Here is a 15,476-nt window from a genome sequence, read left to right as displayed (position 1 = left end):
CCTCTGGGAGGAGCTGCGGAGCATTGCCTCACACCCTTTACCGTAAGTTAGACACTCCTCTAAACACCTTGTCACATTCCTCACTGGAGCCGTATGTGAACAGAACACACACACACACATGTGCTTAGGAAAATAGAGCTATATTGATGATGAGAGAGCTTTCTAGACCAATGCTTGGTGTGAATATGACTCACGGCCCACAGTAGAGTTTAAATATTTGGTTGTCAGATCTAACAAAACCAACTTAGTAAGTTACTAAGATCAGTATGAATCACTAGTTAACAGTATATCCTAATAAAGGACCTAACATCTAATGCTCATCATTGTGGGATTTAATTTATTATTCATTTGCTGTGAAGTACACTTTAACGTAGTGCATCCGAACCAGATTTAGACATCAAGTGGCAACCTAACTTTGTCCCCTATGGTGCTTCCATACTTTTGGTTCCTGTGGGAAGTGTCCAAATGGCCCTGATGAAAAAGGGCCATAGTGAGGGTCTCTAGAATTTCCTCTGGGATCTACATTGCTTATGAACTAAGCTGTGTTATAGAGAGAGTGTGTATGGCACAGCCCATCTCTGGCGTTTCTCCAGGTGCCGTTCTGTTTTAGTGGCCTTCAGAGTTCAAAGACTGATATTCCCTTACCTCCTTCTGAAGCGTTCACAGATCGGCTGCCTCTCTGAAGCCATGCAGGACTCCGAAACTCTGCTCAAACTTCTCTGCTGTGTAGTAAGTGTCTCATTTTATTCTTATACACAACAAATGCATGAAAGTAAATTTATTAAGTATTTTTTTGTTTGCAGACCTTTGTTTTTATAGTTTGTATCACTAATTGCTTTATTCTGAGCGTGATTCCTGTATTTAACCAGTTCAAATGAAGCTCTCTGTACTTCTGTCTCAGCAAGCACTGGTGAACAAATCTCCATCTGTGTTTGGATGAGGTTTGAGCTCGGTGTGCATTCTGAGTGATTGATTGCCCCAGGCCAGACCTGAGGCCCTTTGTCATAAACATGATGAGGACAGGAAGAGGCTTTCAGGAACCAGAGCTTAAAACCTAAAATCCATGAGAATGTCACACGCCTGCTTGTCTTCCTTTTTAAAATCTGAATTCAGTTTATGTAGTTATACACAAAAACAGTTTAATTGAAAACGTCAGTGATAGGTCTAAACCTAGGGTACATTTAAAAAATGATTTATTCATACACCACTTCAAAACTTTGGGGTCTGGAAGATTTATTTATTTGATTTACTTACTTATTTAAATACATGTTTAATGTTACAAAAAATATATATTTAAATAAATACTATTTTTCTGATGCTACTTATAGAAAATTATTAGACTGTAATAATATTTCATATATTATTCTTTTTTAATAAATAAAAATTAATTGCTGTTCAGTTAAGCAAGAGGCTTCTTAAAAAAAAATATATATATATATATATATATATATATATATATATATATATATATATATAGTATATTTTTATATATTTTATGTATAGTTTTTTTTTTTTTTTTTTTTATGTTCGACAGTTGTGAATATATATCTCAGTAACCCAACATTTTACAGTGCCAAATAAATGGTAATATCATATTCTTTGGTATATAAGTCAACACAACAAGACCACCACATCATTTTTTACTGTTTAAATCGGGGTTATTGGCAACTTACACTGCCATTCAAAAGATTGGGTTCAGTAAGATCAGCAAAAGTTCAGAAATATAATAAATACATCAGACATATAATCAAATAACCTTTTTAAATGTTATGTTTGTTAATGGATATCATCATGATGTATCCTAAGAATAAAGCAACCATGTAGTTGCATGCACTGCAGTCTTTATAGTTTGTGAGGACCCTGATGTTTCTTGCGTAACTGTTGCCCCTGACAGCCGCCGTTGCCATAATCACAGCCCAAGTTCAATGTCGGCTTGAGCGCTGGCACAAACAGCCAATTCTCTTTGCAATGCAAACTAGCCAGTCCCTGCAACACCGCAGGCTGGATGAAATGAAAGTGAAGTTCAGAGCGCTCTGGAGCCCATGTGAGAAAAGCAAACACAGGCTGTTAAACAGTCAAAGGATTGCCTTCAGCTCAGCAGCCGCTTGAGAGAAACCTTCTAACACTGGCTTTATTAAGGCTTTACTTAAGGCTTAACTTTTATGTTATTATGATGCTGAGATCGCTTCAACAGACAATTCCCATATTGCATGTCCCTTTTAAACCTATAAACAATAAATCCCCCTCCTCTGGACCTCAGAATCAATGCTACACTCTAAAAATGGCTGGGTTAAAAATAACCCAATTGGCAACCCAGTAAATATTGGACAGAACACGTGCTGGGTTAAAGTAACCCAGCATGCTGGTTTACACATTTTAACCCAGCATGCTGGGTTATTGAGAAAACCCAAGATAGAGTCATTTTTACCATTTGTGGGTTTGCATTTTTATTATTCTGGGTTATTCTTGCTGGGTTATTCTCATAATTTCACTTTTACTTAACAAAGCAATCATGGATTAATAAATAATGAAGAATACAGGTTATTTAGACTGTTAAAAATATTTTTAATGCCATCTGACATTCAAAAACTTGTACCAATGACAAACAACATGGAATTTTCCCTTTTTTTGTTTCCAGCAAATGCAAAATAAATAATTAAAATAAAAATCACAGAATTACAGTTGCAATAAATAATAATTTTTTCTGAATGACCTGTGTCTAGCTGTTTAACTATTACATTTTGACATATTTAGCTATTTAAATACACAGTGAAATGACATTAACAATTACAGTTTTTCTCAGTCGCTTTGGTACATTTCTTGAATCAAACTCACAATTTGCAAAACATAAAGTGCATTTCTCAAAACAACCCGTACAAATAGCAAAACACCATGGATTACCTGCAAAAGCCAGTCTCCTGCTCAAAATCCTTAGTTCATCTCTCAAAAGTAAATATCTGTGTCAATGAACATATCAGTGCCATCAGAATGACAAGTCCTTGTGTCATAGTGTACGTATAAGACAGTCAAATTGCTTAGTCATGTTGTCAATATAACAGTTTACTCTGGAGGGATGATCTGATGTAAACCTCTGTATTGAACAATATGCCATATGCTTATGTATGCCATATCCATTTCAAACGTACACATTTACACATTACTGTATGTGGGATATTGACTGAAAGAGACTGGATAGAATTCCCAGTTACACTTTTACAAAGTCTGACCAAAAAAAAAAAACCTTTACAATGTCATTGTGATATAGAAAAGGAAAAACAAATATGGACACAAATATGAAAATAAGTCCATTTTCAGAATGTGTAACTCTTGTGTTGTCCTCTGTCTATACAGTATAAGCTTTTCAACTGAAGATTCATGAGATGAACCTTTGAGCTATTTCAGAGAAAGGGTTTATCATTGGTTTATCATATACATTCTCTTCATAAGTCAAGATTCACTTGGACAATTCATGCCAAATGTACAAAAAGTCTAATAATAATGTGTAAAAATAAATATAAAAAGTGTGCTAGGCAGTTTTTGACAACTAGATTAACCATTTTGCATTTAATGACTTATATGATGAACTAAAGACTAGATGTTTTGAAGGGTAAGACTGTTGCACAGAAAACTATGCAATACATTTTGAGCAACATGACATGAGCAACTGATAATGTAGGAAACTGCCGATAAACATGCATAATCAATTGCATGAATGTACAAAAGCAATCGCAACTTGTTCAAAAGAATGAGAAACTGGTTTTATGATGTGTATAAATGGCTAGATGATGTGGAGGTTGTACAAGTAGTTTTGAGAATTTCATTTCTGTTTTGAAAAATGCACCAAAGTGACTGAGAAAAACTGTAACATTCTTTAAATTTAAAGATGTCCTTAAATTTATATCAAGTATATAAAGACTCCTATGTAGGTAGATGTGCACTGCTTAGTGTAGTTCAACATATAGTTCACCCAAAAATGAAAATTATGTCATTTATTACTCAACTTCATGTTGTTACAAACCCGTAAGACCTTCGTTCATCTTCAGAAGACAAGTTAAGATATTTTCGATGATATTCGAGAGATTTCAGACCAGGGTGAATAATTAACAATTTTCATTTTTGGGTGTACTATTGTCAAACACTTAAGCTCTGAAGCAAAGATCTACACCTGAGAGCAGTGTAGTCTGCTATAGAGCCTGTCTATGGAAGGACAATTTCAAAAGGAATTGCAAATTATATTTTCAATTGTGTTTTCCACATGTGACAAATTGTGACATAATCCAAACACAATTGCAAATCTTGAACAAAAACACTGAACAAAAATTACTTGATGCATTCATGAATGCACAGTGACTGCCAAATTTCAAATAGAAAAGCAAAGTCCATTTGCAGCTGTATTTTCCATGTATTATGAGTAATAAGCCTGTCATATTAATCAAATACTGCATCATAGCAGCTTTACAGTATTAAATAGGAAAATAGTGTGTAATAATGCAAAGAGACAAAAGTAAACACTCAGTTTTCAGTTGAAGTCAGTTCATCATTGATTCAGTGATGTATCGTCCCTCTGTACAATCAAGTCGATGATATCGCTTGATATTAATTGTCTCAAACTAAGGAAAACCAAGGAACCAAAACTCCATCGGTGACAGAATGGAGAAAAAAACCTTGTGAGAAACCAGGCTCAGTTGGGGGTCAGTTCTCCTCTGACAAGACGAAACCAGTAGTTCAATTCCAGGCTGCAGCAAAGTCAGATTGTGCAGAAGAATCATCTGTTTCCTGTGGTCTTGTCCTTGTGCTCCTCTGAGACAAGGTCTTTACAGGGGATCTGTATCTGGGGCTCTAGTTGTCCTGGTCTCCGCTGTCTTTCTGGGCAGTAGAGGTCCTTTCTAGGTGCTGATCCACCATCTGGTCTGGATACGTACTGGATACGGGTGACTGCAGTGACCCTCTGATCTGGACACAGACTGGATCTCGTGGCTACGGTGACCTCGGAATAAGAGAGAAACAGACTAATGTTAGCATAGATGCAACATAAGAACAAGTACATGAGGTTTTATGAATTACCACGTCTGTTTTTTCACTGTTTCGCACATGTTACCTGAGAAAACACAAATGGAATCACAATTACTGTAGCATCTGAATTTAAAATGCCTCACATTGAAAGCTGTCAATTTTTGTCAGTGGTGGGACCATACTATGGAGAGTGTTTGTATTGGGAGGTGACGTCACTAAAAGACAATTGTGCCAAATGCTTTGAACAATGGAGGTTAAGGCACTACTTAAGGCATCTGCCGCTCCGAGAGATGTGTGATAAAGAACAGACAGTGCAACCCGGATCTCCCTATATTCTTGGCACCTCACACAATAAATAATTCTGTCATTTTTACCCCAAATGCAGTTACTATCCCCTGCTAACAGTTAGTGCCACATGGTACTATTGGTCAATATTCACCATTAACCAAATGCTTTTCACCTGAGGAATAAAATATAAGGTAAGATGCAAATAAGTAAATAAGAGTAGAACTGCAATGTTGTTTGCTGACGTGCATCAGAGTGCAAACAGTGAGAGATTTGGGGTAAAAACTACAGAATATATCCCAATAAAAAACACGCCCCATAGTATAGTCCCACACTTGACACAAAATGACAGCTTTCTGTGTAAAGCATCTGAAATTCAAATGCTTTTTAATTGCATCTGGACTATGTCACAATGTATGCATCCACATGTGGAAAAATGCAATTAAATATACAATTTGCAATTCCTTTTGAAAATAGTCCAGAATATCCTTACCTGTCCATTGATTATGATAATGCCTAAGAGATCTGCTGGCATTTTTAAATCGCCACAACAATTGGATGGGGTTTTGTGGACTCTGTTCGGTTAAGGAATTCCAGGTTTGTTCAGACCTTTAAAATAAATTTAAAAAAAAAGTTCAATTAACTGTGTGAAGTTAATCATGAAATTGACCAATCATGATTATTTGTGATATTCACCTATGAGTAGGTCTACAGAAGCAGAATATGATATAGTGATTGGCTGAAAGGTGTGCTTTCAAACTGTCTAATCAATGGGATGTTCCAGTCATTATACATCACAGTTTTATGTTAATATGCTGGCTATATCAAACACACACAGTCACTGGCACAGATAAGGGAGATCACACTGCATGCGCGCACACAGACATTTCTATGACAAGTCACGTAGGTAACTTACTGTGTTACTCCGCAGCTTTAAAACAGTCCATATAACGTTAGTTGATAAACACGAACTTACCTTTAGACGCCTCAATAAGACTGCATTTGACGAGTTTTTCTCTCACAAATGTATCCATGTGCTTTTCTGACAGGAAAAAAACACATTTTGAATTATAATTTGTATGTAAAAATACTTTATAAACCACACAAGCATCAAATCACCTCACTAACGCGGCCCTCGCTGTGCGTGCGCGCACTTTGAAGAGACGCCGATTCTTTTCCGGGAATCACTTTGTTCGAGAATTACTGAACCGGTTTATCTGCGGTCCGACTATATCGTACGTAATTGTATGATTTACATGTCGATATGGACAACTGCAGGCGTTTACATTAGAGCAGAAAGTCGTATTCGCTTTTTGAACTCATTTGACTCACTTAAATGTTAAATTCGTTTTTCAGTGTCAGAAACAACTTTTTCCTCTATTTTCACAGGTATTCGCATATTTCAGCCATCTGTAACTGTCTGAAACTTAATAAAACTGTATTAATCTGTCGTCTCAGATACCTTAACACGATTATGCGAGTCACGTAACGTAGGTTGGCCGTTTGAGGTAAACTGTTCATCATTTAACGTAAATAATGTTGGCCTGTAGAAGTTTAACAGTATTGTAGCCGCAAAAAGGTTATAATTCTGCCAACTTAAAATAATTATTAATGAAAACATTAAATAAACTTACCTTAAAATAGTTGAAAGCTGTGTCTTTGCCCCGTTGTTCTTCCAAAATGACAGTTGGGGAGCGATTTAAACATCTTCAAGGCGCCTTAAATAACCCAGCGCTGGCCTGAAACAACCCAGCGACGCAACCCAGCAGGTTTAACCCAACACCTGGTAAACTGAAACTACCCAAAAGTGTTTAAAAATAAATAAAATAACCCAACAAAATGACCCAACAGACTCAACCCAGCATTTTGGGTTAAAAAATAACCCAGCAGTATTTAGAGTGTAGCAGCTAATTAAACTTAATAAAATGCCATGAAATAATTCAAACATCATATCAGTATAGGAAAACAGTGGATGTTTGCAGTCTGTCACAAGCTGACAAGATGTTAAGGAGGATGGGAAAATAATAAATTATTTTCACATCTGGTCTTTCATAACAATGCCGTGAGACATTGTCATGGCAACTGTGGATGTGTCTCACGTATACAGTATTTGTTGCTTATAAATCAATGAAAGGTCAGTGACAAATAATGTCTTTAATACTTTATTTTTGGGCTTTATTTTATTTGGAGCTGTTGTTTGTTTTACATGATTTATACAGTTTATTGGGTAGTTTATTTTAGGAACAGTTGGTTTGTAATAATTAGCATCTCTGTTTGAAGTACTATAGAGTATTGATGGTTGACCTCAGCCACTAATAAAAGCTCCTTTATTTCCAATAGTTGCTATTGATTTGGTTGTATATACAGTCAGGTGTAAATACCAGGGAGGTGCATTAATACATGCTCAACAAACACATTTCCCTCTGCATGGATCTTGGGAATTTGTTGTTTTCTAGATGTCTATTATTTGCTTTCATTAGTCGAAAGTCATTATCTGTAGACTGGAGATGGTTTTCATCCTTTACAGGGTATCATGCAGCAAATGATCTTTGTAGTGAGTGACCTGACTGGAGAGGACCTCGGCTGTCCTGATCTCAAATCCCACTGTGTCCAGGAGTCACAGGTAAAAATTCAGCTACACTTCATTTTTGGGAATAATGCCAAACGTGTTTATGCAACCACTACAACTGACCCAGTCTATGAGAATGAGTCACATCAAATCACAACAACTACATCTTGATTAATGAAATCCAAATAGTAGGTACAATTTTGTCTAATTTACGGTTTAAAACTTTTCTTTTGTAAGGTACACTACTGTGCAAAATTTGGGGGTGGTAGGTTTTTAATGTTTATGAAAGAAGCCTCCTTCAAAAATGCCAGATTTGGGACTAACACAGATGTTGGGTTAAATTTTTCAATTAAATGTTTAAATTTTTAACTCAAAAGTTGGGTTAGTCCATATTTGACCCAAGGTTGGGTTGAACCAACCCAGCATTTTTTTTTGGAGTGCAGCCTCACAAAGGATGCAGTAATGTACTGTAAAATGTTACTGCAATTTAAAAATATATATATATTTTTTTACATATTTTATAATGCAATTTATTCATTGTGCTCCTGTTTTTTTTTTTTTTTTTGTGAAAACCGTGATGCATTTCAGGATTCTTTGATGAATAGAAAGTTCAAAAGAACAGCATTTATTTGAAATACAAATATTTTATAACATTATAAATGTCTTTACTGTCATCCTTTCTAAACAAAAGCACACTTGTTTTATTATTTTTTGACTTACAGACCATAAAATGAAAAAACAGACTTCCTTTTAAATGGATCATTTTAAAAAAAGCTTGGAAGACGTTAAATGTTCTTCATTTAAAGGAATGCTTCTTGTGATTTTCTATAGCTTTTGTTCTATAAACTTTCCTTATATAGTGGTGTGATTTTTTTTTAGATGTCATGATCAGATAATTGTCATGAAATATACTTAATTTGCTAATCGTTGAGAAGATATTAATGGCACATGAATTTATCACTGCTCTATGACTGCTTCATGTTTGGTTGGAAATGTGGCTGTAGACTGTGTTTTTCCATTATGGAGATCTAGAGAGCCATGAATCAGTCAGCGTCAGTGTACTAACTTTACGAGCGGATAAAACTCAGTTTACTTTGCTCACAAAAGTGTCACTCAAGAGACTCTCTGTGTCTGATCACTGCTGTCTGGAAATCTCTTAGATATAAATGAGAGCACATTAAACACGGCTTGATTTTAGAGTTTATGTACATCATCTATATTGTGAACCATTCTATAATGCTATGTATCTGTTCAATCTTATTTCAAGGACGTGGACGAGTCTGTTGCGATGGTGGATCTAGAAGATAAAAATAAAAAAGTGAAGACTGACACAGAAAGAAACATTCGTCCGTGCCAACATATGATGTCATTTCCTTTGTCACCTGTTGATTTAAGCGGGCCAGATTCACAGACACTAGCAAATGGATCTTTGGAAAGACTATCCAAATTAGAGATGGCAACATCGAGGTGCCTTTCTGATTCTACGTATGAAATTAAATCTGAATTGGCTGAAGCCTCTAGTTTTGACCAAGAGAAGGCAGGTGGAGGTGGGACATACAAGAAGAAAACTTTAATTTCGTCTTTCGCCATCCAGCCCAATGACACAACTCAATCATTTATTTTTCCGAAGAACACAAGCATGCTTGAGCCCGAACCTCAGGCCGTAAGCATAAGAAATATCGATTCTACAGCAGGTAGATCCGTTTCACAATCTAAAGAGTCTTTCAAGATGAGCACTGACGTCAAATTAGAGGTCAAAGGTCAAACTAATAAGGAGCCCCTGCAGATATTACAGTCATCTGTCATAATCCTGAAGAACAGAACAGAGCTTGCCATTTCAGTCAACTCAAACCCAGTGGAAATGCCTAGGCCAGCAAAAAATGTCCATCCGACTGATATTTTAGGTACAGCCAAAGATTCATCACGGACAAAATCTGTTAAGGATTCAATCACAGCGCCAAGTGGTTCACTTCGAAACCTGACCCGTGCAACCATGGAAACCAGCACCGGCAGCGCCTCAGTCAATAAAGTAAAGTCACTGGAGAAGAATGAAGAAATCAGAGCCACTATTCGACCCACGACACCGATGCAAACTCAACCCATGGAAATGACTCAGCAAAAGCCTTTTCATCAACCTGGGAGTCCCAGTGCTGAAAGAGAGGAAGAGAGAGAGCAAGAGAAGATTAAAGATACAGATGAGGCTCCACAGATTAGACAAGAGGATCTCAGATATAGAAGTGAGCAAAAAGTGACTGAAGTATCAGAGACTGATGATTGTTATTCTGGTGATACTGCTGCCTGTTCAGGACGTCCTACCACTGTGCCAAATACAGCAACAGAGACCCACTGTAAGTAAAAAAAAACAGTCATTTTTTGAAGCTGAAGTGTGTATGTTTTAAATTCTGTAATATTTTATCCTTTCCAAAATTTATTTGTATGTAAGGCATTTGCCTAGTATTATAATTTTTATTATAATATATATGTATAATAATATATTTGTTTATCATTTGTGCTGATTTGGTGTGGAGATCATTTCTTACAGGGGAAGGTGAAAACACTTTAATAAATGCTGATGTACAATATGTGGATAATGTCTAATTTGGCTTTTTATTTTATTGTTTTTACTCAGCCAATCAGATGCACAGAAACATAAACAGAGAAGGAGGTCTAGTACACACATCGGGTTTCAGAGGCCTAATGGTAAGAAACGTACTTATCTCTGTAATAATCCATTAATATTACATTATCTTTGCGTTGATGTTTGTCAGTGAAATGAAAGGCTTCACTGTCTATTGAGAGTGCTGTATGGTTTACATAATAATGCTGGTGTTTATGAGTCTCTGCCAGATATACTATTATTCTGACAACTTCACATATCTTTTCCAATTTTAAATGAAAGAGAAATGCAGTGTTTTGTAGAAAGGTGAAGATCATTACAGCCTTAAATATATGAAGGTTTCTATCATACAATATTCTTGAATACAGTATATCAATATAGCTAGATGGTTGTTTTGAAGGAAAATCCTCTTCTCTATTTTCTAATACTGTGATTCTCACTCACATGGTCATCTCAAGCCCATCGCTAGCCTTTATAGGAAATTGAGTTTGCAGAGGCATTATTCAATTAAGTGTGGAGAAGAGGAGAAGGAGGGTCATTTACCTCCAGTGAATGGAGCTTATGAACAAGAACTGACTTATTGTATGACACTGAGAGAGAAATATTATCCTGAGAAGAGGAACAGGATTACAGGAATTATTTAATAATACCAATGCTGGGAGAGAGAATGAATGAACAGGACTGACACTGTGTAGGCCTTCCATTTTTAACCATTTTAGTGTTTTTACTGCACTTCTTGACCATTAAACTGTTAATCTGTTTATTTCATTATGCAGTTGTTATGTAAATTCTTAAATGCTTAAGCAGTGTTATAATCACTTTACTGAGGATAGAAAGGGAGAGAGATGTAGTTGCAGTGAAGCAACATTAGCTGAGCACTTGCGCCTCCCTGTGGTTTCAGTGTGTCTCTACAGAACTGATGTCTACTAGATATTATACTCATATTAGATAGATAGATAGATAGATAGATAGATAGATAGATAGATAGATAGATAGATAGATAGATAGATAGATAGATAGATAGATAGATTGATTGGTTGAATTATATTATATTATGTTATATTATATTATATTATATTATATTATATTATATTATATTATATTATATTATATTATATTATATTATAATTATAGGGGCATCCCGGCCCACCTGGCTTGCCAGGTCCTCCAGGTGAAAAAGGAGACAAAGTATGTATTAATCATTTATTATCTCGAATCATAAATTAATTTCAAAAACTCGAAAGATTTTTAATAAATCTTGTCTTTTTGTAAAATATTGTTTGCAAAATCTTGTCATGTATATTTTAATGGGTGTTTGGGTGTCACACAGGGGTATGAGGGCGTTATGGGCCGGACGGGCCAGACAGGGTACAGGGGACCGATCGGACCACCTGGCATGCCTGCTATTGTAGTCTGGTACACATCGGAAGAAGAATGGCAAGCATTCAAGGTGCATACCAATATTTGTGCAAATTTTTTGCCAATTTTAGATTTATTTTTTGCTACCATTTATTCTGAAAACATACAACTTAAGTACCTGATTCTATGATGAATAGTTGAAATTCATCTGTTACATACATGCTTACAGTCCTCAAAAACACTTATTATATCTGATTATACTTTTCATTTTGCTTCCAGAAAAATAAATTCTACAAAAAACTAGTGTCGTTGTGGCCGGTGAGTTAATGAGAGCTTTACTGGAGCTGCATCAGTACACTGCAGATTCAAATATTTGCTCCAAAACTTTCTTTTTTTTTTTAGAGAATGAAGGGATTACCAGGACCTCTGGGACCGTATGGACAGCCTGGACCACCGGTAAGTATAAATATATTTTGGACATATCATCTGTAATTTCCACAAACTGTCGGTGCCAGTGACAATGGAACCAAATTCCTTATGTGTGTGTGTGTGTGTGTATATATGAACATTCTGTGATATAATTATATTTTTCAGGGCCCTCCTGGAGTTCCAGGCAAACAGGGAAGGAAGGGAGAGCAAGGCAAACTCGTAGGTATCTCTTTCTCCTCTCTTCATCACACAATAATCTCTGGCAACTGAAAGATGCTAGGTCACCATTACATAGAGAAACATGGTTTGTAGTGTGATCAAACCATGTGGAGACTTGAGATGGGTTAGAAAGAATTTGACAAGCTCAATGGGTCAACAAGCGTGCAGTCAACAAGAGTCACGCTGTTCAGATTCTCAGCTGATTCAAAAGCAAAGACATGCTATGTTTGACTCATGCAGGATTGTTGCTATTTAAATCATAAGAGCAGTTCAATCTTTGGCGTCAAGGGACAAGTGTGATCAAGATGACATTCATCTGAACTCCTGTTGGCTAACTCCTCATTTATAAGCTTTTGTCAATTAAATTATTATTTAACTGGTTTTATAAAACCTTACACATTTCATCTTCTCATTATACAACCTGCCACTGATGACAAATAGCAAATCATGTTTCTTGGCTGTAATGTAACTTAAACACACGCTAACTTAAAAGAAAAGAAAATTCCCTGTTTTAAGAAAATACAACAACAACATCACTCTTAGAGATCATTTTTTGTAATCAGTTTCAGTTCAGGTAAAATGTTTTAATTAAAGTTCTGTTTTTTTAATTATTCTTAAAAGTAAAGACCAAGTGAACATAGTTCAGTTGTATTACATTATTAACTTAACCCAGTCAATAAATGTGGTTGATCTTACCTGATGAGTATATTTAGCATCTGTCTTCCTCTAACAGAGTTGGGCTATATGGCAATAATGCTTCACTCTGATTGGTATTAAGAGACCATTCATTTGCAAGTAAAGAACTACTGTGGAAAATGTCCTTGTTAATGCTATAAAGCTTATCTATAAATGTTGATAAGGAGACTGAACCACATGTTGTTCTATCTGTATCATTTGTCATGTTCTAGGGAAGAATAGGACCGGTTGGAATGCCAGGGTCACCTGGGAGACCGGGACCAGAGGGCACAGCTGGGAAGGATGGGGAGACGGGCTCTCCAGGACCACCTGGCGAGGATGTAAGACTTATGGGAGTCTCAATGCTCTTTATGCATCTATTCAAAGTGATTTAAGTTTTAGTAGTATATTCAATATATTGTATATTCTGCCTATAATTGAATACATTTATCTATGTGATTTTACTGTAGGGCCCAAAAGGTTATGCGGGAGAGAAGGGCAGTAAAGGGGAGCTGGGTGAGTGGGTAAGAATGACCAGGGTTTTTCTTGTGGTTAATGAAATAACTAGTCCCTCATGGAATCTGTGCTTACAGAACCCGGGTAAAAACTGCACAGTTTTCCACAGAACTGGAACTTCTATCATATATTCAGTTCTGCAAATCATTTGACACATTTGACATTTACTAATATTGAATTATATTCTGCAGAAGTCTGCAAATTCCATTCGGGCCTAGCCGTAACATAACATAATCTAAATATCCAAGATCTAAACTGGAGTCCACTACTGCCACACAGCGTTTTTATTTGACATCTCAGCCATAAATCAAAATAAGTGATTGATTTTATCACACTTCGTATTTAATTATGCACATTTAAAGAAATTGTATCTGGTGTGTTCAGGGGGATCTTGGTGAACAGGGGCCTCAGGGAACCAAAGGAAGAAAAGGAGAGAAGGTAAAATGTTGCTCCTGCTCTCCTGACTTTCACTAGATAGTGATGATAATATCAATGACCAGCAAACTCTGTTTCTTTAGGGAAAAAGGGACAGAAGGGCCTAGCAGGGTAGTAGGATATATTGTAAGTAACATATTTCTGTATTTCTGTAATTTCTTTATGAAGCAGATATTCTGTCTGTCCGTACGTACAGAACAATACCATTCAAACGTTGAGAATGATATCTCGAACTGATATTGGTATTGAGATTTTTTACTATTTTTGAAGGACATCTCTTATGCTCACCAAGGCTGCATTTATTTGGTGAACTATACAGTAAAACATTCATATTATTACAATTTAACCATAAATGTTCTCTATTTTAAAAGATTTAAAAATGTAATTTATTTCTGTAATAGCAACGCTGAATTTTCCATTAGATGAAGATATTACAAGGTCAAAACAACTCTATGACATTCTTTAACAAACAATATATTTTCCATACAAAGGGGCCACCTGGACCTAGAGGACCACGGGGAATCATGGGGCCGCCTGGACCACCCGTATGTGCTAAACTATCATTTCCGTTGTCCATATAAAACATGCAAAAACGATGAGCAATCTGATTGTTTTTGTAATAATCTCTGACACAGGACAGGAAGGGGGCCTGGGTTCACTGGATCACCAGGACCACCCGTATGTTACAAAAATGCATTTAATATTTATAATATTTAAAAATATATACTTTTTAATTATTACATATCATCTCTCAATTCTTTGATGTTCAGAACTTGACCTTTGACCTCTCTTTACAGGGTCTTACGGGCCCAAGAGGGTTGAAGGGAGTTCCAGGCGTCAACGGACCCCCTGTAAGAAACACATCTAGTATTTATAAGCTCCAATCCTTCATCATCATCATTCCAGTAATCACAAATGATTAGGAAAACTGACTAGTACATAATACTGATTCTCTTTTATAGGGACAACTTGGTGAGATGGGGCCAAGGGGACCACTTGGCAACAAGTAAGCCAATCTTTTATTTCCAAAGAGTTTTTTTTAAAACAAAAAAATAAAAAAAGCTCTAGAAAAAAATTTATGTGCCATTATATATTACAGGGAGAGGAAGGGCCTGATGGTATTATCGGTATTCCTGGTGTTCCTGGACCCCAGGTGCTGTAGACTATGCATTTTACCTTTCTCATTTACATAATATATTCGTGTGCTCTTGGTCCACCATGATTACATGCATAGTATTCAGGATCCATAATCTGTTTAAGATATTATTCTGAAATGAAGTTTCTATCATAGTCTAATATCACTGGATGTTGTAATCCATATTGTAATATTGTACTTATGCTGGAAAATTTGGAATATGT

General features: G+C 36.0%; 1 protein-coding gene and 1 long non-coding RNA gene across 3 annotated transcripts; one reads left to right on the top strand and one right to left on the bottom strand.

Annotated features, from left to right (window-relative positions):
* Positions 1-411: 411 nt before the first annotated feature.
* LOC113078625 (collagen alpha-1(XXVII) chain A-like) lies at positions 412-14,156 on the top strand. Its single transcript, XM_026250946.1, has 12 exons — positions 412-729; positions 7,826-7,921; positions 9,135-10,215; positions 10,497-10,567; positions 11,619-11,672; positions 11,815-11,934; positions 12,123-12,161; positions 12,246-12,299; positions 12,438-12,491; positions 13,400-13,507; positions 13,637-13,690; positions 14,067-14,156. Exons 1-12 carry the CDS (start codon positions 688-690, stop codon positions 14,154-14,156), a joined length of 1,863 nt encoding a protein of 620 aa, XP_026106731.1. The 5' UTR covers positions 412-687.
* Positions 4,932-6,339, bottom strand: LOC113078626 (uncharacterized). Of its 2 annotated transcripts, none has more exons than XR_003281580.1 (3): positions 6,275-6,339; positions 5,792-5,907; positions 4,932-4,977 (listed from the first exon to the last, which is right to left on the bottom strand). It is a non-coding gene; the product is annotated as an uncharacterized LOC113078626 (long non-coding RNA). The 2 variants fall into 2 exon arrangements; XR_003281579.1 differs by having other exon boundaries at positions 4,941-4,987.
* Positions 14,157-15,476: the final 1,320 nt, after the last annotated feature.

This window comes from Carassius auratus, unplaced genomic scaffold, assembly GCF_003368295.1.
Source record: "Carassius auratus strain Wakin unplaced genomic scaffold, ASM336829v1 scaf_tig00026116, whole genome shotgun sequence".
NCBI classification, from domain to species: Eukaryota; Metazoa; Chordata; class Actinopteri; order Cypriniformes; family Cyprinidae; genus Carassius; species Carassius auratus.
The sequence above is the reverse complement of the archived record's forward strand: the minus strand, read 5'-3'. Positions and strand labels throughout refer to the sequence as shown.